The sequence below is a fragment of the Ursus maritimus genome, unplaced genomic scaffold (assembly GCF_017311325.1).
Source record: "Ursus maritimus isolate PB19 unplaced genomic scaffold, ASM1731132v1 scaffold_19, whole genome shotgun sequence".
Classification (NCBI taxonomy): domain Eukaryota; kingdom Metazoa; phylum Chordata; class Mammalia; order Carnivora; family Ursidae; genus Ursus; species Ursus maritimus.
In genome coordinates, this window is record NW_024424341.1 from 39,307,534 (window position 1) to 39,329,818 (window position 22,285).

Sequence of the window (22,285 nt, forward strand, 5' to 3'; positions counted from 1 at the left end):
AGCCTGAGCAGATTGAACTGTGTCCATCATGGAAAGTTCTAATCAAGTTCCAGGAGGTAGATGGGACCGTCTGAAGGAAACAAACCTACAGTGAAGTGCTGTAATGTGTACCATAAACCCCTTGTTCCTGGTGGCAGAGCCAGTGTGCTTCCAATGTGGTCTTATTATCGGTATGTTTTGAGGGTGTTGCCAGTGTAAATAAACAATCGTACTGCACTTTTTCTTCCTTCCTCCCTCCCTTTCCTGGTAGCAGCACAGTTTGTTCATAGTCACTGAGCATGACTTCTGAACACAGCCTGCAGTTGGGAGTTCCCTTTTAAAGGTAAAAAGCCCATGTGTATGAAGGAGGAAAAGAACGCGTTTGCCCACGTATAGCCCAACAGTGGGGAGATATGTAGGAAAATGGCAGGGCAGATGCATCCAGAGAGGAGAGCCCGGGTGGGGGTGAAAAGGTACAATCAACCACTCAAAACATAAATGCACTTGGCCGGGGCGCCTGGGTGGCACAGCTGTTAAGCGTCTGCCTTCGGCTCAGGGCGTGATCCCGGCGTTACGGGATCGAGCCCCACATCAGGCTCCTCCGCTATGAGCCTGCTTCTTCCTCTCCCACTCCCCCTGCTGTGTTCCCTCTCTCTCTGGCTGTCTCTATCTCTGTCGAATAAATAAATAAAATCTTTAAAAAAAAAATAAAATAAAATAAATGCACTTGGCCACTCCAGAAAACAGCATGGAGGCTCCTCAAAAAGTTGAAAATAGAGCTACCCTACAGCCCAGCAATTGCCCTATTGGGTACTTACCCCAAAGGTACAAATATAGTGATCCGAAGGGGCACCTGCACCCCAATGTTTATAGCAGCCATGTCCACAATAGCCAAACCATGGGAAGAGCCCAGATGTCCATCGACAGATGAATGGATAAAGAAGATGTGGTGTATATATACAGTAGAGTACTACTCAGCCATCAAAAAAAAAATGAGATCTTGCCATTTGCAATGGCGTGGATTGAACTAGAGGGTATCACACTAAGTGAAATAAGTCAATCCGAGAAAGACAATTTTATGATCTCCCTGGTATGTGGAATTTAAGAAACTAAACAGGATCATAGGGGAAGAGAGGAAAAAATAAAACAAAATCTGAGGGAGATAAACCATATGAGACTCTTAATCATAGGAAACAAACTGAGGGTTGATGGAGGGGAGGGGGTTGGAGGGATGGGGTAACTAGGTGATGGACATTAAGGAGGGCACATGATGTAATGAGCACTGGGTATCTTACTGATGAATCACTGACCTCTACCTCTGAAACTAATAATACATTATATGTTAATTAACTGAATTTAAATTTAAAAAAATAAATGCACTTAAAGATGCCTTATGTTTTCCAAGATACTAAGATAACTTGAAACCTCTGTAAGTCCTGTTTTGTGAAATGTTAGTCATAAAAAACCAAACCATAAGAACATTTTGTGCATGAGGGTAGAAACAATTTGAAAGAGGAGTGACATTAAGTAGAAAAAGAGTAAAAAAGAAAAAAAAAGCCAAAACCCATTAACTCAGTCAAATGAATACGTTTATTTAAATATTTATACAAAACGTCCCTAACAGCAGTGGATACACTTTGCCAAATATGGTTGCTTCCCTTTTGATATTGCACACTAGAAAATATTTGTTCTTGTTAATTCTCAAAAATAGATCTCAATTTTTTTTTTTTTTTTAAGCTACAGAACTTGTACTATGTCAACCATGACTCCTGCTAGAATCACGGCATCATCCAACTTATGGCAAGAGAAATCGACACGTAAGAACGTCATTTTAAAAAGTCGAATAGAGCTTTAAACTAGAATCATTTACATCTTTACCTTATAAAATGTTTCTAACCCATCTTAAAGACTCTTAAAATATAGAATTACGTATTTTCTACTTTAAACAAAAATGTTTTGAGTATCAAACAGCATATTGTCTACCTTGTAGATAGTATCCCATCTAACACTGCCACTGTGTTAACAACTTGTAAATGACATCAGACTAGAAGCAACGCTGCTCCTAAATTGTGTGGGGGGGATTTTGTTTTGTTTTGTTGTTTTTATCTAATAAGTTATGATAAATTTGGCACTAGACTTTATCTGGAAATAGCATTCAGATTATGTAGAAATAATCGTAAAATCTTATCATTTTAGGTTCATGAACTCCCCCTAAGGAAGCAGTTCTTTGGAACATTTCTTAGTAATACTACCTTAGTAATAGGACTAACTTGTTATAGTCCCTTGACCTGCCTTGATTTGGGGTCATCTGAATTCTGAGTTAAGGAATGATCTATTACCCAAGTCTAGAAATGATTACAAGTAGGACCAACAGAGGTAAGCCTATTTAATTCTGAGAGCAACTACACACCGTCACTGTAGCCGTTAAAAACAGCCGTATTTTCAACACCGTTCTATTTACAATACTTTATATAATAAATAACTTGCAGCAATATGGTGACACTCCCCAAATTTCTCAAGGTTTCTTGTTACTGTCATTCATGAAGATCTACCAATTGTGAGTTTACCCAGTGAGAAAATGGGATCTGCGAGTATTTAGAAATTTTCCATCATGGCACAAATATGAACGCCTGGTCAGCACCGGAGACATCTGGGGCCTGGACGTTTTTGGTTTCCTCACATCAGTACAGAGAACTGTCGGAGTTGAGAAGGCTGAAGGGAGAGGGGAGCTTCTTCTTGACTTGAGGCCTCGCAACCCCAACCGACGGGAGGCACAAGGTGCTGGCCGACTTCTGCCTGTTCTTGTTGGTGCCCCAACTCAAAAAAGAAAGCTTCTTCGAGATTTTCTTGGTTTTATCAGTTTTATCATCATCATCTATGGCTAAGCAGATCATGGAGTAGGTTTTCTGCATTCCCACAGAGTATGTCGCACACTTATTGTGCTGCACGTGGGAAAGAAGAAAAATGGTGTTAGAAGTCCTCAAGGTAGCTGATACGGGACTGCAAAGTCTGAGGCTCACATTCTGCTCTTACGCATCCTTTTAAAAATTAAGTTGACATGGGGCGCCTGGGTGGCACAGCGGTTAAGCGTCTGCCTTCGGCTCAGGGCGTGATCCCGGCGTTATGGGATCGAGCCCCACATCAGGCTCCTCCGCTATGAGCCTGCTTCTTCCTCTCCCACTCCCCCTGTTTGTGTTCCCTCTCTCGCTGGCTGTCTCTATCTCTGTCAAATAAATAAACAAAATCTTAAAAAAAAAAAATTAAGTTGATATAATTCTGGAACTCGGGTGACTTACAGGGACAATTTTTACAGCACAGACTCAGTAGTAGTAATTTAGGCTAGTAGTATGACTCGCTTTTTAAGGTTCTTATTCTATTGGTAAAAATAATACTCATGGTCAACAGTATAAAAATACATATACTGAACGGTAGGCATCCCTTGCACCTTGACTTCCAGGCCTTTCCCCTGAAGTAACCACGATTTCTGTTCTGCTTTTACTTTTTCACTTTTTAAAAATGTATTCTTTTATTTTTTTAAGATTTTTTTTGTTTATTTGAGAGAGAGCATGAGCATGGGGGAGGGGCAGCAGGAGAGGGAGAAGCAGACTTCCCGCTGAGCAAAGAAACTCTAATCCTGACCCCAAGCCTCTACTGGGCAACTCATCACCCTGCACTCCTAACATTATCGTAGTAAATTCGTTCCTTCTCTCCTAGATGTCTCTTGAAGCCCCATACGTGTCTACACGTCCTCCTCATAGTACTGTGTCTGTCCCTAAAGACAAATCCTGTGTGTCTGGATCTCACTCCCTTCCCCCGGTTCCCCCATCCTGCACTCCTGCCTCCCCGACCTTTCCCATCAGCATAGGAGTTTAATGTGTTATCAATACACACACATACTCACACAACCACCACCACCAACCTTGGAAGGCTTCCCTTTTCCCTATGTCCCCCTCCCAGCTCACACCCCCATGTCTGCTCCCTTCCTGCCATTCCTTCTTTCTTGTCCTCAAGCACCATGCTCCCCACTACCCATTCCCCAAATATTCCTGAGGCACCCCTCTGACTCACAGCAAGAGAGAGCCCAGTTGGAAAGCACTGTACTCATCCCATTTTGTAGGAATGAGGAAACAGTCCCAGAGAGGGTATTCACTTGCTGAAGGCCACACAGCTGGTTCCAGTGGGCAGGGCCCAGTTCCAGGCCTGCGGTCTCTCTGCTACATCAGCAGTTTCCAAACGTGCTCCATGGAGGAATGCTGGGGGTCTAAACCACAATCCAAAGAGTGGGGTAGCGATCATCTATTCAGCCAGGACCCTGGGCTTTACTCTCATTATCTGGTTTTGTTTAGAGCAAAGTCCCAGCAGTTAAAAACAGTGCTCAGCTGCCATCGTCTAAGGCCTCAACAGGTGAAAAGAATAACCCTACCATGGTTATTATAACACCTCTTGTAAAGGACATGTGCCCATGCTAGGTGTCACCTCCCCATCTTCCCACGGCTCAGAACCAATCCCTGACAGCCACAGTCACACCACGGGTGGTAAAGCTGGGGCTCCTTTCCAGGCAGTCTGAGTCTAGAAAGTCTTGCTTTCTACCCCTACCTCAGCTCCTTCACGGGCTGGGCTCAAAGTTATTACAGGCTGGAAAGATAAGCCTTTCTCCTTGTAAAGCCACACCTTGTGCTGGGCAACACACACACACACACACACACACACACACACACATACACACACACAAGCCCTCTGGTCCTGAGCCCAGCTCTTTTATTTATCCTGCCTTTGGACAAACTTCTTTTGTTTCTGGTTGGGACCCTGATCTCTTGCCCAGCAATTCTACGGATTCCGCCCCTAAAAATTCCATTTCGCAGTGATTCCTTCCCCCAAGACGCTCTGTGAGTCCGACTTCATCCTCTTTAATTTGTAAATGGAGATGAAATTCACAGATCTTAACATTCACCACGTTACTACCACTCCGTGGTTTTGAGTCTGTTCAGAGCTGTGCCACCACCACCGCCACCTAATTTCAGAACAACTCCTTCCCCTCCAAAAGAAACCCTGAACCCATCAGCAGTTACCCCCATTCCCTGACCACATACCCCGCCCCCCACCCCGGCCCCTGGCAACCACTATTCTACATTGTGCTTCTATGGATTAGCCTGTTCTGAAGATTTCTTACTGAAGGACTCACACGATCCGTTCACTCTCCAGCCCGCTCTCATCAGAGTTCTGTTTCCATCTCTCCATGAAAAGTGTCCTTTTGTCCTGCTGCCAAATATAATAAACACAACTCCACCTCTTAACTGTCCTCTACACAACCGACCGTGTTCTCTTGGCAGGATTCTCTTCTCTCGATTCCAGAAGTTTCTTTTCATCCTTTCTCTCTGAATGCCACTCTGCAACTTCCTTTGTGCCTATTTCTCTTCTAACTGACCTCCAGATGCTTGCAGTGTCTCAAGGTTGAGCCCTTGACCCTCAGCCCCTCGTGGGTAATTCCATTTACTCTCTTCACAGCTTTAAAGATCACCTCTGTGTTGGTGATTCTCCGATGTTTATTTCTAGCTCTGACTTCTCCCCTGAACTGAAGATGTGGACGTCCAGCTGCCTCCTTCACATCACATTTGGACGGCTAATGTCATGTGCAACACTCATGGTACAACTGTTCCCTCTCTCATCTCCCTCCCTCGCCCCTGGCCCTCTTCCCCATCATTACGAAAAATGGTGCCTTTGTTCAAGCCCAAACCTGAGGAATCATTTTCTCTCCACGATGTTTTTTTACACAAATCATCTACAAATCCCTGTCAGTTCTCCCTCCAAAACTACGTCTTGGGCGCATGCACCTCTCTCTACCTCTGCCGTCCCCGCCCTAATGTCAGCTGCTAACCTCGCTGGCCCGGACACCTGCTCGAGCCAGCTCCCGCTGCTGCCACCCAGCCAGCCTCCAGGCAACAAGACGAAAGACGTCCTTCTGAAATAAACATCATTCCTCTCCTTGCAGGGCTCCATGGCTTCCGAACTCTTCCACCGCTGCCAAAGAGGCCCGGCCTCCCTCCCCCCTCATTTCCTGCCGCTCCCTCCCTTGTCACCATGTTCCAGCTGAAAGGCCTTCTTTCCATTCCTCCTGCGGGAGAAGCTTCTTCCTCCTCCAGGGACTCTCTGCACCCAGTCCCCCTGCCCAGAATGCTCCTCTGGTGCCCTCTCAACTCGCGGGTTCGTCCCTGTCACTCGTGTCTAGGGGTAAGCCCTGTCTAGAGCAGCCTCTCCCGCCTCCAGACGTTCCGTCCCGTTACGCATGGTGTTTCCTGTACTGCACTGATCAGAATCACAACCACGTATTTGCGGATCTGGTGCCGGCTGTACGGAGGCAGGGACCGCATCCGACGAGCTCAGCCGCAGTTCTAACAGCGAGGGAGGGCCTGACACACACAGGACGCGCAGTCACGATCATGAATGAATCCCTGAGTACTGTCACGGAGGGAAGCGTCTCAAGTACATAATGAACCACGGCCAAGTGTGGAAGAGTCTGTGCACAGTGACGCTCCCGCTTGGGGAGAAAAAAGGATGTCACTGCGCACACGAACTGGCACAGGCAGTAGACACTTCCCAAGATCTCCCGGGGAACAGCTAACACGGTCTCTGCCATGCGGAAAGGGACTTCCACGTCCTCTCACGCCCTTCTGTACCATTTCAGGATGTATTTTTTTACCATGAGTACATAGTACTTTCAGAGTCAAAAAGAACTTAATCAGGCAGTGCCTGGGTGGCTCAGTCGGTGGAGCATACGACTCTTGGTTTCGGCTCAGGTCGTGATCTCAGGGTTATGAGATCGAGCCCCGTGTCCTGCTCTGCGCTCAGCAGGGAGTCTACTTGGGATTCTCTCCCTCTCCCTCTGCCACTCGCTCACGATCACGCACTCTCTCTCTCTCTAAAATAAATCTTTAGGAACGCCTGCGTGGCTCAGTCGGCTATGTATCTACCTTCAGCTCAGGTCATGATCTCAAGAATCCTGGGATCGAGTCCCGCATGGGGCTCCCTGTTCAGCGGGGAGGCTGCTTCTCCCTCTGCCTGCTGCCCCTCCCCCTGCTTGTGCTCACTCTCTCTTTCTCACTCTCTCAAATAAAGTCTTTAAAAATAAATATATATGGGGCGCCTGGGTGGCACAGTCGTTAAGCGTCTGCCTTTGGCTCAGGGCGTGATCCCGGCGTTCTGGAATGGAGCCCCGCATCGGGCTCCTCTGCTGGGAGCCTGCTTCTTCCTCTCCCACTCCCCCTGTTGTGTTCCCTCTCTCACTGGCTGTCTCTCTGTCAAATATTTTTAAAAAACTGAATCAGAAAAAAAAAAATGAGCCGATTCTTTCATCTACAGCATTTTTTACAGTATTCCAATGATCTCTGGCCCAAGGTGAGCACATCCCAGCGAGGACGAGCTCAGGAGTCCAGCGGTCAGGTCACCAATGCAGGCAGGAGGTGCGGGGCCTGGCACACCCCTAGGGCCGGCCTCACGCCGGCCTCACCCCCACTGCTGTTTCCTGCCAGGCTGTCAGCGCTCACCATGGACGAGGTGAAGTCCAGCAGGCTCACGACCTTCATCTCCACGCCGTCCCTGCCACAGGCCTTCAGCCGCCTCATGACCTCGCTCACCGTCAGCCACTTGCAGTCCGCGTCTTGAATGGAAACGATATAATCCCCTTCCTTGGCCCCTGCCAGCTACAAACGTAGGATTTACAGGAAGGTCAGTGTTCCGTTCATTCCAATCCCTGGATCAGTTTCCCAAGTACATGAACAAAATCCACAGCGGGCATGAGTCCTTTGCTCTTTGGGCAGGTAGCAGCTGCGAGACGCCTTTCACACAGTCAGACCTTTTACACAAAGGAACCCCAAATTCATTCACACACCCAGGTAGGTTTGTTTGGGCAGCTTCCTCTGTATGTGACCGGTCTGACTGCCTGCAAGGACACCGCTGAGTTTTGCTCCCAATCTAGAGAGGTACACGCTTACCGCGGCAGAGCAGTGAGGATCCAGGAAGTGGACTTGAACGGGGGAGTTTCCTCTCAAGGTGAACCCCAAGTCCCCTTCTTCTGCGGTAAAGTGAATGCTTCGAGGCGGCGTCCATCTCTTGTTAGCCGAAAACACCGACAGGGGGCCCTTGGGAACAGAGCATTATTAGGTCTAGGATCTGCAGGCTGAATCAGGCACTTGAAAGCTACAGGAAATGTCACCTTGTCGTCCTTGCAGATGTCACTCGGCCTTGATCAGAGACCAGTGACACCACCAGGGATAATACGCGCTACAGCAGTCATACAAGAACAGTAACTGCCATTTTTTCTAAAATAGCCACTATATTTTAAAGAAAATGTGTTGTTTTTTTTTTTAAGATTTTATTTATTTGACAGAGAGAGCACAAGCAAGGAGAGTGGGAGAGGAAGAAGCAGACTCCCCACTGAGCAGGGAGCCCGATGTGGGACTCAATCCCAGGACTCTGAGATCATGACCTGAGCCAAAGGCAAATGCTTAACCAACTGAGCTACCCAAGCGCCCCGAGAAAATGTTCTTTAAAAAATCATCTTAGGGGTGCCTGGGTGGTTCAGTCGGTTGAGTGTTCAACTCTTGATTTCAGCTCAGGTCATGATCTCAGGGTCCTGGGATCGAGCCCTGCATCAGGCTATGCGCTCAGAACGAGTCTGCTCACCCCCTCCCTCTGCTCCTCTCCATGCTCCCGTGTGCACACTCTCTCTCTCAAATAAATAAAATCTTGGGGTGCCTGGCTGACTAGTTAAGTGTCTGCCTTCGGCTCAGGTCATGATCCTGCTGTCCCGGGAACAAGTCCTGCATTGGGCTCCGTGCTCAGCAGGGACCCTGCTTCTCCCTCTCCCTCTGCAGCTCACCCTGCTTGTGCTCTCTCGCTCTCTCAAATAAATAAATAAAATATAAATAAATAAATAGTCTTTAAAAAAATCATCTTAATGAAAATTGTATAAAGGCTCTAATTTAAAAAGTCTAACATTATCAGGGTGCCTGGGACTCAGTCGGTTAAGTGTCCAACTCTTCTTTCTCAGCTCAGGTCTTGATTGCAAAGTCATGCATTGAACTCCACATTGGGCATAGAGTCTACTTAAAAAAAAAAATCTAAAATCATCTAAAAATAGCCTTTTACATTCTTGCAACTTATATGAGCTGTCCCCTTGAGTCACTATGAAATAAGCACTCAACATACCAGCTTCTGGAAGAAGTCTGTCACTGTCACCTTGGAGAACTGTGGCAATATAATTTCAACCTCTTGCTCAGTTTTAGCTGGAAAAGAATATTAAAAAGGGAAAGCGTAAATGTTTCTGTAACTGAAACTGATCCTTGAAAACGCAGGTCTAAGTCGTCTTTCTGAAGGGAAGAGAAGCAGACCTTTCTCTGGGTCTCTTGGCCTTCCTCTTGGTCTAAACCAAGTAGTACAGAAGTGGGACTGCTGGTCAACCCCTGGCCTAGTGTCATTTGTACCTTCCATCTGGGCACCTACCATGAGCCATACCTTGCTCTGGGGCTGGGACACAGTAGTGACAATCAGACACATCCCCCACCTTCAAGGAGCATATGTATATTCTAGCGGACTTCCTCTGGCGTTCACGAAACCCGACTGAGATGCCATCTACATTTCAAGTGTGGCTATTACAGAAGTACTGTATCTCTCAGCACACAGTCCTGGGTGAGAGGAGCTTCCTCTTTTCATCATTCAAGTGTGAGATGAGGATTTAGTGGGCAGTTGTGTCCACTGAGAGCTTAAACCTCCACCATCCTACTCGTGGGAGGCTCAAGCCAACCCTCACCACGAGGCTAGTCAGCTCCTAACACGGGATCCCAGAGCAAGCTAAGTATACATGAGAGCAGTGTGAAAAGAAAACCTGAGGAAGAAGCCTGGTCCTGCCAAGGTAGAACACAGCTCTCTATGCACAGGGTGGCCCTGTGGCTTCTTAAAAACTGCCTGACAGAGCTGGGCTCAAATACGGTGCCTATCCATTACCAGAGCGACACCACCGGCCCTGGACAGCCTCGCCAGGAGCCGCGTTCCCCTTGTCCCTCCATGGAGGTCGTGTCTCTACCTCCTGGCCACAGAGCACACTGTGTGGACAAAGGGGCCAAGGAGGTGTCCATGAAGGAGAATCATGGAGTACCATTCCTGCCTCCACCTCCCAGCTTGGTCGCCTGGGGCAAAGACTCCGATTTCCCTAAGCCTTTACTGTCTCATCTTTAAGAGGAGGGCAATCCTAGTCCCTCCCTACAGAGTCAGAGGGAGAGCTGAATGAGCTTCTGTATACCTATGGTGCTTACTACTGTGCCCGGCAGACCTCAAATGCTCAGTAGGTATCAGCCAACATTACCACAGACAAGCCCAGGGTTCCAGCTTGAGCAGGGCTCTGTCTCTAACAACTGGTCTCTGGAAATTGAGGTGGAATCTCAGAGACGGGAAACAAAGGCACAGGAAGTGGGGTGGAAGGAGGTACGGACAAAGGGGATTCCCTTGATTGGGCCACCCTCCATCCCCTTCCCCTAACTCCTTGAAAGATCCTACTCATTCCTTCACGATCAAGTCACCTCTCTGAGAGGCCTCCCAACTCCTGCCTCCTGGGGCAGAACCGACAGCCCCCACCCCGAGGGCAGCAACAACGGTCCTGTTCACCTCCATCTTCCTGAACTCGGGATGGTAATTAACATCTCGGAAATGCCTAGAAAGTGCTGATGGTGCATGATCTCACTGATACGTGGAATCTAAAACAGTCAAGCTCGTAGAAGCAGATGGCAGAACGGTGGGGTGACAGTGGGGGTGGGGAATGAGGCAATGCTGGTCAAAGGTACAAAGTTTCAGTTGTGCGAGACGAGTAAGTTCTAGAGATCTAACGCACAGGCTGGTGACCACAGTTAACAATACTATGTTGTCTACTTGAAATCGCCAAGAGGATAGCTGGTCTTGAGTGTTCTCACCACACACACGCAAACATGATAAACTGGGTTTTGAAGAATTTTCACTGCCAAAGTAAAAAATTTCCCCCCATCCCCTGGCTCCACTCTCTCAGTGGAAAATTTACTTCTCATTTCATAATAAAAATTATGTTTGTTCTTAAAAAAGAAAGAAGGGAAACGTTGGTGCTGAAGGAAGGGGAGAACGGGAATGAGCAAGCACAGGGGAGGGAATAAGGAAGCATTTGTTTTTAAAACCACGGAGCTGGAGTTTGTAAACGGCTGATACAGCTCATTCCCAGAGGCAGACGGAATCTGGGGGTGGAGCGCAGCAGAAGCATCTAGAAGGTAGTTTCCGAGGTCTCCTGGCTGGAGGCGATGGTTGGAACCCCAGGGAGGTTATGAGACTTTAAGGAAAGGCATCTAGAGGAGACAAGCCAGCAAGAGTAGATCCCCGAGAATGCCAGGAGGGGGTGGGTGGGATCAGGCAAGAACAGTCAGCAAAGGGGGTGCTGAGGGAGGCGGGGACAGACACAAGGCGGCAGGGCACCCCGACACCGGGGGGGGGGGTCCACATGCTACCACGAGGTCACCGGGGCGAAGACCATAAAGAAGCCCCTGCACTGAGTGAGCAGACAGATAACTCGGTGTCTGCCCCAGCCTTCCCGGAGGAGCGGATTAAGGTTCCGCCCCCGGAGACACGGGCACGCCCTCCGCACCTGCCAGAGGCCCCCGGGTCACTCACAGATAATGTCGGGAGCTTCGATCAAGGTCAGCAGGTCGTCGTCCTCTTGGTGCTGAGCGTACTTGAGCCGGGACCGCTGGTGCGCCACGGACAGCACCTCCCGCAGCACCTCGATGTTGCGCAGCTTGTTACACAGGCTGGCCTCCCTCACCGACTCTTCATGATGTGCCACGGCTCTGCGCGCATGCGACTTGCCTGCCCCGAGAGAGCCGACCCCACGTGACACGGTGCACCCCGCAGCAGTGTGAGGATCTCGGGGAGAGCCCAAGCGCCCAAGGACCTAGCCCGGAAGGGTGGACCTTCTCTTTTCTGAAGGACCTGGCTGGACAGCGGAAGTCCCTCTTAAACCCATGTGCAGTACGCTCACTCGGGTCTATAAAACATTCATTCGGCAAATATTTACCAAGTGTTCAGGGCACGAGAAGTGAAGCAACGGAACACAAACTAGCCTCTGTCCTCACGGAAGTTTATGTGCTGGTGGCTGAAGACAGCTCATTAACAAGCAAAGAAATGGGGAATGGATCATGGGGTGATGAGATGAGGGAGAGAAATAAAGCAGGGCAGGCAGCAGATCTAGCAAAAGAAGACTGGGCACAGAAAGCTGCTCTTCTAGGATGGGTGATCCGGGAAGGCCTTTCTGAAGGTAACTTTCGAGCAGAGCCCTGAAGGAGGCAAGGGAGCAGCCACAAGGATATCTGATCGAAGGGCACTCCTGAAAGAAGGAACAGCAAGTGCAAAGGCCCTGGGGCAGAGTATGCCTGTGTGTTCCAGGGTTGCAAGGAGCTTGGGGCTGTGGGCAGAGGGAGTAAGGGCTGAACGGAAGGCAGGGAATGAGGCCAGAGAGGAGCAGGGGACAGACATGTCACCAGGCTTACAAGTGCAGGGTAAGGGCTTCTGCCCCTACTCTGGGTGAGACAGGAGCCCATCAGGGTGTGAGCAGAGGACTGGTGTGATGTGACCCATGTGAACTGAGTATGAAGGAATAAAGAGGAAAGCAGGGGGAACAGTTATGAGCTGCATGACCTCTCTGGGCCTCTGTTTCTTTAACTATGAAACGGGGATCATATCATGCCTATCTCCCAGGGCTGTGTGAGATTGAGGAAGTCAATGTGTGTTAAATAAGCACTGCGTGTGTGTGCTTGGACCAGGGTGGTAGGTGAGAAGTGGTTCGATCTGGGATGCATTGTCCAGGTAGAATCAATGGGATTTGCCAATCACATGCGAGGTGAGAAAGAAGTCTGAAGGCGGGAGGTGAGTCTCGGGTTCCTGGCCTGTGCACCTCTAGGCTGGAGCTGCCATCAGTGAAATGGGGAAGCCCGCGAGGGGGGAGGGGGCAGGTTTGGGTAGTAGAGGAATTCAGGCTCGCACATGGGAAGAGATATTCTCCCTGACAGAGACCAAACCAGGACCACCCGTCACCAGTTCTTAGGTGTGACAGAAGAAAATTAATAAACGTGCCCTTCCACGTTCAGATGACCAAGGGCCATCCCCTGGACCACTAGGGCATGGGACGACTGTGAAAGCTCTGGCTTGGCTTTGGGAGGCCCGGGCCCTCAGAGAACCTGTGAGAACACAGCCCCAGGAGGCTGCTGAGGCTGCAGACTGCGCCTCATGGTTTCTGATCCAGAGTGGCCACGATGACCCAGGATGCCCTGCTCTCTGGGCCCTGCCCTGGGGACCTGTCTGAGGCTGTCTGTGAGCAGGACCAGCTGGGCACTGAACGGGGCCTGCAGAGGGAGGGAACAGGACAGCTGACACGTACCCAGCTGTCGGCGTTGGTGACCGTTCTTCAGCGTGGCCAAGGGCGTCAGTCCCTCCGGCATGTGGTCGTAAAGCTGGGACAGGCACTTCTCCTGATGGTCCTCATCAGCTCCCGGCTTCACTGCAATGAGAGCCATGAGATAAATCCCTTCTTGTGGACGCGACCACAGACTCTGGAGACGGTGCCGCAGACCCCTTAGGGAGGACTCTTTCAACCACATCCCATTTCCTCCCTTCTCCGGTTTTATTAGGCACTTGGGGTAATAGGTCTCCTTGCAGCCCCTGGACACACCCTCGGCCATCCAGCTCGTAAGTCTTTGTGCACTCGGGCCAGGCGTATCCTAGGGGCTCGTGGTTTGGCTCTGAGCCCCCACTCTACCTCCTCCAACTCATTCACCTCACAGAACCTCCCAGCATAGCCCCTCTTCTAGCCTCTGGTGGCCTCCATGCCTGCACTCACCCTCCCTGGCATGCGTCCCCTCTCTAGCCTCACCAAACCTCTCACTGCCACCTCAACAATGCCAGCCTCCATTCCAGAGCTCGGCTAGTGTTCTTTCTCTGGCTGTCCTTTTCCTCCTTGCTCAGCTGCAAAAGTGCTCTTCGGACTTCAAGGTCCAACTCAACTGTCACCGCCTCTGAGAAGCCTTCCATGACTACGCCAAATGAGTCCAACTGCTGCCCCATGTGTGCTGCTATGCAATTGTTGATGGGTTTACGTGACTTGTTCCGTCTAACAGACTATCTGGTATTACTAGCAGTAGCAGCTACCACTTTCCGGGACCCACTAGATACAAGGCGCTATTTATTTAGCTTTGCATCCAGGCACATAATTTTCACAACAGCCCCTATAAGATGGGTTCTCTTCATGCCCCATTTTATAGATGAGAAAACTGAGGCCCAGAAAATGTAAGTAACTTGCCCAAGATCACACAGCTAGTAAATGGCAGAGCTGTGATATGAACCCGGGCAGTGGCTTGAGAACTTGCCCATTTCATTACTGTGGGGTGACCCTCATTAGAGCTCATGACAACAAGAGTCCCACCTGACCTCAGATCAGAGCCAAGACTAGGGTGAGGAGAGCAAGACACTCACCTCAGGCTGAAAATTTAAAAGGACACCAAACACTCAGCAGTCAGGATACAGGGGAGTTTAATACAATTTTCTGAATACCAAAATGTATGCCAAAAAAAAGCGTGATGAGCAGACATCAAAAGTCCTCTCTGCTTTGGGCTCCAATGTGGGTCTGCACAGCACCGTTACTAATCTGTAGTCTTTATTTAAAATTTGGATCACCATGGATTTTTTTTGCATTAGTTTTGATTCATTTAAAATATCACATCCAAAGGCTATCTTGAATACTGAGTTTGGGGGCGTCCCCTTAGATTCGGTGCCTACTCGGTCCCCTTAGATTCAGCGCCTCACAAGCGCCTGGTCTCAACGCCAGGAAAGAAGTCATCTCCTTGGAGCTGTCTGCTCCATCCTGGGCAGAATTACACTCCCCCTCTTCCTCCACAGCAGGAACGGAGAACCCCTAAATCCCACGCTGGCCCCCAGGCTGTGAGCATCTGCAGGGCAGGCAGTCAGGGCTCACCCACTGCAGAATGTTCTGGAAGCACAACCCTGACCAAAGCCCCAGACCTTCCAAGCCCCCAAGCCTTACACTGGTGGTCGATGAGAAGGGTGGCCGCAAAGTAGTGGGCCAGGGCTCCGTAGTGGTGGGCCTTCACGCAGGCCAAGCTGGCCCAGGAGTAGGGGATGTTCTCCTTCACAGGTGCCTGGCTCATGGCCGTGTGCAGCTGCCGATAGACCTCCCCCACCTGCAATAGAAGGAATGCTGGGAAGGGGGAGCCTGGCCCAGGATGCACCCAGGCTGCAGAAAAAGAGCCCTTTCTTCTATGGAGTGGTCCTGCCGACCGCTGCTCCAGAATCTGGGAGCGGCTCCAAGAGTTCCTAGCTCTTTCAGCGTCAGAGTTCACAGGGAGATCAGGCAACTGTCATGATGCGGGGCTTTTGGCTAAGCTACAGATGGAATCAGTGATCCGTATTGGCAACGCCACAGCTTGCCAAGAAAATGTAAGCTCGCACCCGGTCCAGGGCAGGCATGGTGCCCAGGTCACGGGCAAGCTGTGGGAAGCCCCCGCTGCTTCCAGTGGGCCCACGTCGACACATCCCGCCCACCCCCCCCGAAAGTCACAGGAACCAGGAGGGCTCACCTTGGCAGCCTCCTGAGCCACCTTCACTAGCGTGAAGAACTCATTCTGGATCCCAGGAAGGCAGATTTTCTCAAACACGTTTTCTTGGGCTTGTGCAAGCATCATTTTGACCAGCACGCTGAGCATGGCAGGACTCATGTCATAACTCGGAGTATGAGTGAACGTCTCTTTCAGGTGATTTAAAACCCCTACAAATGGAATTTTTTTTGCACATTAGTCAGGGGTCGACACCACGCTGTTCAAAAGCACAGAGAAGGAGAGACGCAAAAATAAACGTGTTCTGGAATGTTGTGAAAGATCTGATTCTCAATTACCGTAAGACCCAGCAATTCCCTTCCTAGGTATACACCCTAAAGAATTGAAAGCAGATGGAAACCGGTGGAAATCGATACTTGTACACCCACATTCACGACAGCATTAGTCATAACAGCCAAAAGGTAGAAACCAACCCAAATGTCCATCCACATACAGTTAAACAGAATGTGATGTACACATACAACAGAATATGTCTCCAGCCTTAAAAAGGAAGGCGATTCTGACACATGCTACAACATGGATGCAGACGTTACGCTAAGTGAAATAAACCAGTCATGTGGGCAAATATTCTATGGTTCTGTGACACGAGGTATCTGGAAGAATCAAATTCAGGGCGACCCAAAAGCAACACGCTGGTTGCCACAGGCAGGGGGCAGGAAGGAATAGAGAGTTAGTGTTTAATAGGTACAGAGTTTCAGTTTGAAGATTATGTTTATTTATTTGAGAGAGGGAGAGAGACAGTGAGCGAGCGTGCATGTGTGCACAGGCAGGGGGACGGGCAGGGGGAGAGAGACAATCTCAAGCAGACTCCACACTGAGCATGGAGCCCGACACGGGGCTCGATCCCACGACCCTTAAGATCATGACCTGACCTGAAACCAAGAGTCGGATGCTCAACCCACTACGCCACCCAGGCGCCCCCAGAGCTTCAGCCTGGGCAGATGACAAAAGTTCTGGCGATAGAAAGCTGCCCAACAACGTGAATGTGCTTAGTGCCAATGAACTGAACGCTTGAAATTGGTTACAAATGGTCATTTTCTTTGGTACGTCTTAACACAATTTAAAAAGAAAATCAGATTCTTTTCTAAAACATTTACATCTGTATCAAGCAAGGAAACCGGCCTGTTCCCTGTTTACTCCCGTCCCACCCGGGCCAACTGTGAGACATGCCATACATGACCAGGCATCTAATGGAGGTGAAAGCAGAAAGCAGGCAGGATGACAGAAGGGCCCTCCGCGGGACACGCTCACACGTAACACCTGGGTGGTGATGACATTCAGGGCTTTTCCCCAGGACCTCAGGGAAGACCAACCCAGCCACTCCAATGGAAATTTTCCTGCTGTAGCCCTTAGCTGACTTTTTTATATGGTAGGAAATTGACTGTCACAGCACTGACTGACAATCAACCGGAGGCTGAAATAAAATCCGACATGAATCCCATCTGACTGGTTCCTCTGGTTTTGTTGCACAGCGGAACTGCTCCGCGGATAGATGGCAGTGGCTGCGGGCTATTTGCTCCCTTCTGGGGTTTGCTCCCACTCTGTTCTTTTTTTTTTTTTTTTTTTTAAAGATTTTATTTATTTATTTGACAGAGACAGCCAGCGAGAGAGAGAACACAAGCAGGGGGAGTGGGAGAGGAAGAAGCAGGCTCATAGCGGAGGAGCCTGATGTGGGGCTCGATCCCATAACGCCGGGATCATGCCCTGAGCCGAAGGCAGACGCTCAACCGCTGTGCCACCCAGGCGCCCCTGCTCCCACTCTGTTCTTAAGCTTCATGTTGTCTATATTGCTGTTGTCTTAGAGATGGGTCACCAGCACACCTGCTTTGGGTTCCTCAGACAGAAAATGAGCCCGGGAAAGACTTACAGTGAAAGAAATCCACTCCCACGTGGGATCTTAGCATGTTGTTTCATCTCGAGGGATTTTTTTTTTTTTTAAGATTTTATTTATTTGTCAGAGAGAGAGACAGAGCACAAGCAGGGGGAGCAGCAGGCAAAGGGAGAAGCAGGCTCCCTGCTGAGCAAGGAGCCCGATGCAGGACCCGATCCCGACCCTGGGATCATGACCTGAGCCGAAGGCAGACTTAACTCAGTCAGCTTAACTGACTGAGCCACCCAGGCGTCCCCCAAGGGATCAGTCATTTTAACACAAGCAACTTCACGATCACCCAAAATGACAAAGCTATGGCTCTTCACAGCCTTGCAGAGCAAAGTGAGACACCCCAAAAGTCCCCTAGTGGGAGTAACTCCCCAAAGCAGAGTGATGAGGACCAGCACAGAAGGGAACTTGGTGTGGAGCCTGCTCGGGGGCTTGTGCTGTGGTCTGTGCTGCGTGGCTGCTTTTCCCCACCATTCCTCATGGCCAGTCGGCCAGCCATGGGCCCCGCTGCAGGAGAATAATGCAGGACCCTCAGACACCGCCGAGCCAGACCCACCCACTGCACTCAGCCCGGGGACCTCCAGTCCTCTACAGGTTGATGTTAAGGCTGGGAGGACAGAAGCCTGGGAGGACAGCCTCAGGCAGGCAAGCTTTGCATGACGAGCACAATATGAATGCATGTGGATAGTAACCCGCAGGAACGAACCACGCCTGATCAAAGAAAAAAGAGCTCTCATTCGCACTCTTTGAGAAAAACGTATTCCCCTTCTCCAACATAGTGTTCAAAGGAACAGTTTATTCACTGCCATCCCTGGGGCCACTCATTCGGAAAAGATTAATTGTTAACCACAGGGTTCGCTGTGTCCGTGAGCCATACCCAGACCGAGGCGTCAGGGCTTGAGCCGTTAAGCAATTCCCTCGGTGGGAAGATCACACCAGCCCTAGAAACCCGCCTGGCCCTTACAGGCCCGTGAGCCCAAGCATGGGCCTGGAGAAGGCCCACAGACGTTCTTCCGCCACAGGACCCAGTGCCCCAGTGGGACGAGGACGCTATCCCTGCGGCCTTCCTGGAGACGCACCTGCGGCTCTCTGAAAGGCGTCCACCGCACCCTCCAGCCCAGCCTGGGTCCGCCGATTGCACCGGGTCCCAATCTGTGTGTAGAGAGCGCCGATGTTAAACAGAATGCTGGCCTTCTCCAGGAGCAAGTTCTGCTGGCTCACCGGAACTCCGGTGAGCGAGTCGTACCTATTCAAAAGAAATCGGTTTTGAGAATATGAGTTACTTGGCTGGTTAAGGCCACTTTGGGGTGAAAGCAGACAAAATTTATTTCCTGAATTAAATTCAAAGATACACATGCAATGAAGCTTTCATTTCCAAGCAAGCCAACGGGCTGATCACGCTAAATAAAGACACCCACAGTCTCACGCAAAAGTAAGGCTTCTCAACAAACATGTCCTTCCAAAGGTGATCGGATAAATGTGGCACAACCATACGGTGCAGTATCGTTCAGCAATAAAAGGAAATGGGTTACTGAGCCGTGAGCAGACATGCAGGAAACTTAAATGCATATTTCTCAGTGAAAGAAGCCAATCCAAAAAAAGGCTACATACTTTATGATTCCAACTATCTGGCATTCTGGAAAAGGCAAAACAATGGAGACAAAAAGAGTCAGTAGATGCCAGGGTTGAGGGGCGGGGGGAGGGATGAAGAGGTGGAGTAGAGGGTTGCAGGGCAGTGAAACTACTCTGCGTGATCCTGTAACGTGGAAATGCATCCCTATACATGGTCAAGACCCACGAAATGCCACCGATGCAAGCTATGGACTTTGGGTGATAATGTGGGGGGGTAGGGATATATGGGAAATCTCTCAATTTTGCTGTGAACCTAAAACTGTTCTAAAAAAATATGACGTATTAAAAATATATGTCTTCTCTTGGGGCACCTGGGTGGCTCAGTCAGTTAACCGTATGACTCTTGATTTCAGCTCAGGTCATGATCTTGGGGTTGTGAGATCGAGTTCCGTGTCAGGCTCCATGCTGGGCGCGGAGCTTAAGATTCTCTCTCTCCTTCTCCCTCTGCCCCCCACCCCGCTCTCCCACTCCAAAAATACATACATGTGTGTGTGTCCTAAGTGAAACATAGCAATTATGAACCCCTCATAATTCTTCCTCGAGTCTAAAAGACTCAGGATCTGTTTTAAAGTTCACCCATCAACCAGCAGGTAGACGTGGAGCTCCCTCCTCATTCAACACTAAGGAGAAATCACCTTTACCCTTGCGCTCTGAGTAGGGAGCTAAGGATCTTTAGCAGAAGTCCTGTGCCTGACCTTTCAAAAGGACGGCATCCGGCATCCGTAGCCCAGCGGTGCTCAATGTGGCTCCGACCATGCCCTGCGGCTCCTGGGATTTACTCTCCTTTCTCCTAGGCTAAGTACCCTCAGGGAAGAGGCACCGCATCGCTGACGTATTTAAACAGCACTAACCTTCAGAAACACCAACTCTGGAGAAGAATCAACTGCTCTGCTTAGGTTTTTAAGAGCTGATCTATTTTTTCGCTGCCTTTGTCGTTGGGACAAAACCCGACTCCCATCCCCCGTCCCATCTGGAACAAGAAACTTGCTTCTTGTTAGTTCCACCCCAGAGCCCCCGTGTTTCCCCAGCAATAAAATGAGCACACACAAAAAAGGCCTCTTCTCCTCGGCTCACTTGCTTCGAGAAGCCACGGTCTGTTGGAGCCTTCTCCCCTTGGATCCCCTTCACACATAAACACCCGCTTATCGACGTGTCCCCAGCGACGTGTCCCCAGGCTCTCCTGTAGCAATGGGACCGCTTGAAAGAGGGGGGTGCTGAAGGGGAAGGCAGCAGCGGAGGCCTCGAGCACCTACCATGTAAACAAGATCCCCATCTGTCGGGTGGGCGGGAAGAACCGGCTCTCCACAAATCCCAGCTGATTGAAGTAGGTCGTGAGCAGTTCAACCCCGGCCTCATCCCGGCTGGGCGTCCGGCAAGCCTGGAGGGAGAGGAACCACCGCGGGGGGGTGGGGGGTAGCAGGTGAGGACGCAGCACACGGCCACCCCAGATGTTGCACACGCTGTGTCTGCAGGGCCTGCCCCCCCCCCCCCCCCGCTGCTGCTACCCTGAGCGCTGGGAGGGGTGGAAGGGGCTGGGGTGGGCTCAGGAGTCCCAGAATCCTGCCCCAGATGTGCCAGGGTGCACAGAGGGTTCTGAAAGCGCCTCCCTATCACCTCCAGCCATACTGAAGACACAGCAGGCTCTGGCGGCCCCCCTCCCCGCTGCACGCAACGCCGCACCTGTCTCAGATCCATCAAGTCCGCTATTTCGTCTTCATACAGGGAGCTGTCCTCACTGTAATGTTCCAGGATAAAGTCCTGTAAGAAAAAGGAGATGAGGTCCTGTAAGGCATCATTCCAAACCATAAGCAGGTAAAACAGGAATGTCTAATGTGCCCCCCTCCCCTGGTTTAAAAATATATGTAGAATCCGTGAAACCACGAGATAATACGCTACAGTGATTTTCTGGATGGTGGGATTTATTTTCTGAACTGCATGTATATTTAAAAAGGTTCCTTTGTGCCTTCAGTAAAAAGGAAAGTTGAAGTTCTTTTTTATTTTACTTATTTATTTATTTTTTAAAGATTTTATTTATTTATGTGACAGAGAGAGACAGCCAGCGAGAGAGGGAACACAGCAGGGGGAGAGGGAGAGGAAGAAGCAGGCTCCCAGCGGAGGAGCCCGATGTGGGACTCGATCCCGGAACGCCGGGATCACGCCCTGAGCCGAAGGCAGACGCTCAACGACTGCGCTACCCAGGCGCCCCTGAAGTTCTTATTTATTTTAAGACGTGTTTGTGGGGGCACCTGGGTGGCTCAGTTGGTAGAGCACATGACGCTTGATCTCGGGGTCATGAGTTCAAGCCCCAAGTTGGGCACGGAGCCTACTTAAAAAGAATGAAAAAAATACAATGTCTTTGCGTCACACTCAAGTGACTGTGTAAGTGACAATACATTGAACAATTCTGGCACACATCCCAGACACTCGGGGGCTCCAATGTTCATCCTGTCTGTGGGCTGCCTTCAGTACCTGGGCACAGGGCCTTCCTGGCAAAGGAAACTCATGCCTAGGGGCTGTTATGAGGCTACTACCCTCAGGGCCTGCGATGTGAACCTTTGTGAGAGCAGCTTTGGGCATTTCCACAAATGAAGCACCGGAATGAGACCCCTAACCAGGTCCCCAGTCCAGCGTTTGATGACCACTCTGTGAGTTCATTCGGTCATACGGCACACACGAATGTGCACCTGCTGTGTCCGGGCACTGTTCGTACAGCCTAAAGACTTCCCCATGCGGCCTCTATTCTCACAAGGGGGCACAGACAGTAAGTGACAGGCACAACAAATAGGTAAATTAGGGGTGCCTGGGTGGCTCAGTCGGTTAAAGGTCTGCCTTCAGCTCGGTTCATGATCGCAGGGTCCTGGGATCATGTCCTGCATCGGGCTCCCTGCTCAGGGGGGAGTCTCCTTCTCTCTCTGCACCTCCCTCCAGCTCGTGCTCTCTGTCTCTCTCAAATAAATAAAATCTAAAAAACAAATAAATAAGCAAATTATATCATACATTGTAAAATGGCAAGTATGATGGGGAAAAAACAAAAATATAGTATAATGGGCAGTGAGAGTGGCTTCTTGTATACCATCTGCCCTAAGTGTTGGCTCTCCCTGGCTAC

The 22,285-nt window shown here is 50.0% G+C and overlaps 1 protein-coding gene across 1 annotated transcript in view; it reads right to left on the minus strand.

Annotated features, from left to right (window-relative positions):
• Window positions 1-1,551: 1,551 nt before the first annotated feature.
• RHPN2 (rhophilin Rho GTPase binding protein 2) overlaps window positions 1,552-22,285 on the minus strand; it is a 57,066-nt gene continuing 36,332 nt past the window's right edge. The window contains exons 5-15 of the mRNA XM_040633704.1: window positions 20,860-20,937; window positions 20,433-20,557; window positions 18,627-18,793; window positions 15,633-15,820; window positions 15,080-15,236; window positions 13,421-13,540; window positions 11,659-11,853; window positions 9,184-9,260; window positions 7,968-8,114; window positions 7,521-7,676; window positions 1,552-2,921 (exon numbers count right to left, since the gene is read on the minus strand). Of these exons, the coding sequence (XP_040489638.1) occupies window positions 2,661-2,921; window positions 7,521-7,676; window positions 7,968-8,114; window positions 9,184-9,260; window positions 11,659-11,853; window positions 13,421-13,540; window positions 15,080-15,236; window positions 15,633-15,820; window positions 18,627-18,793; window positions 20,433-20,557; window positions 20,860-20,937 (1,671 nt within the window). The 3' untranslated portion in view covers window positions 1,552-2,660. The remainder of the gene's footprint in view (window positions 2,922-7,520; window positions 7,677-7,967; window positions 8,115-9,183; window positions 9,261-11,658; window positions 11,854-13,420; window positions 13,541-15,079; window positions 15,237-15,632; window positions 15,821-18,626; window positions 18,794-20,432; window positions 20,558-20,859; window positions 20,938-22,285) is intronic.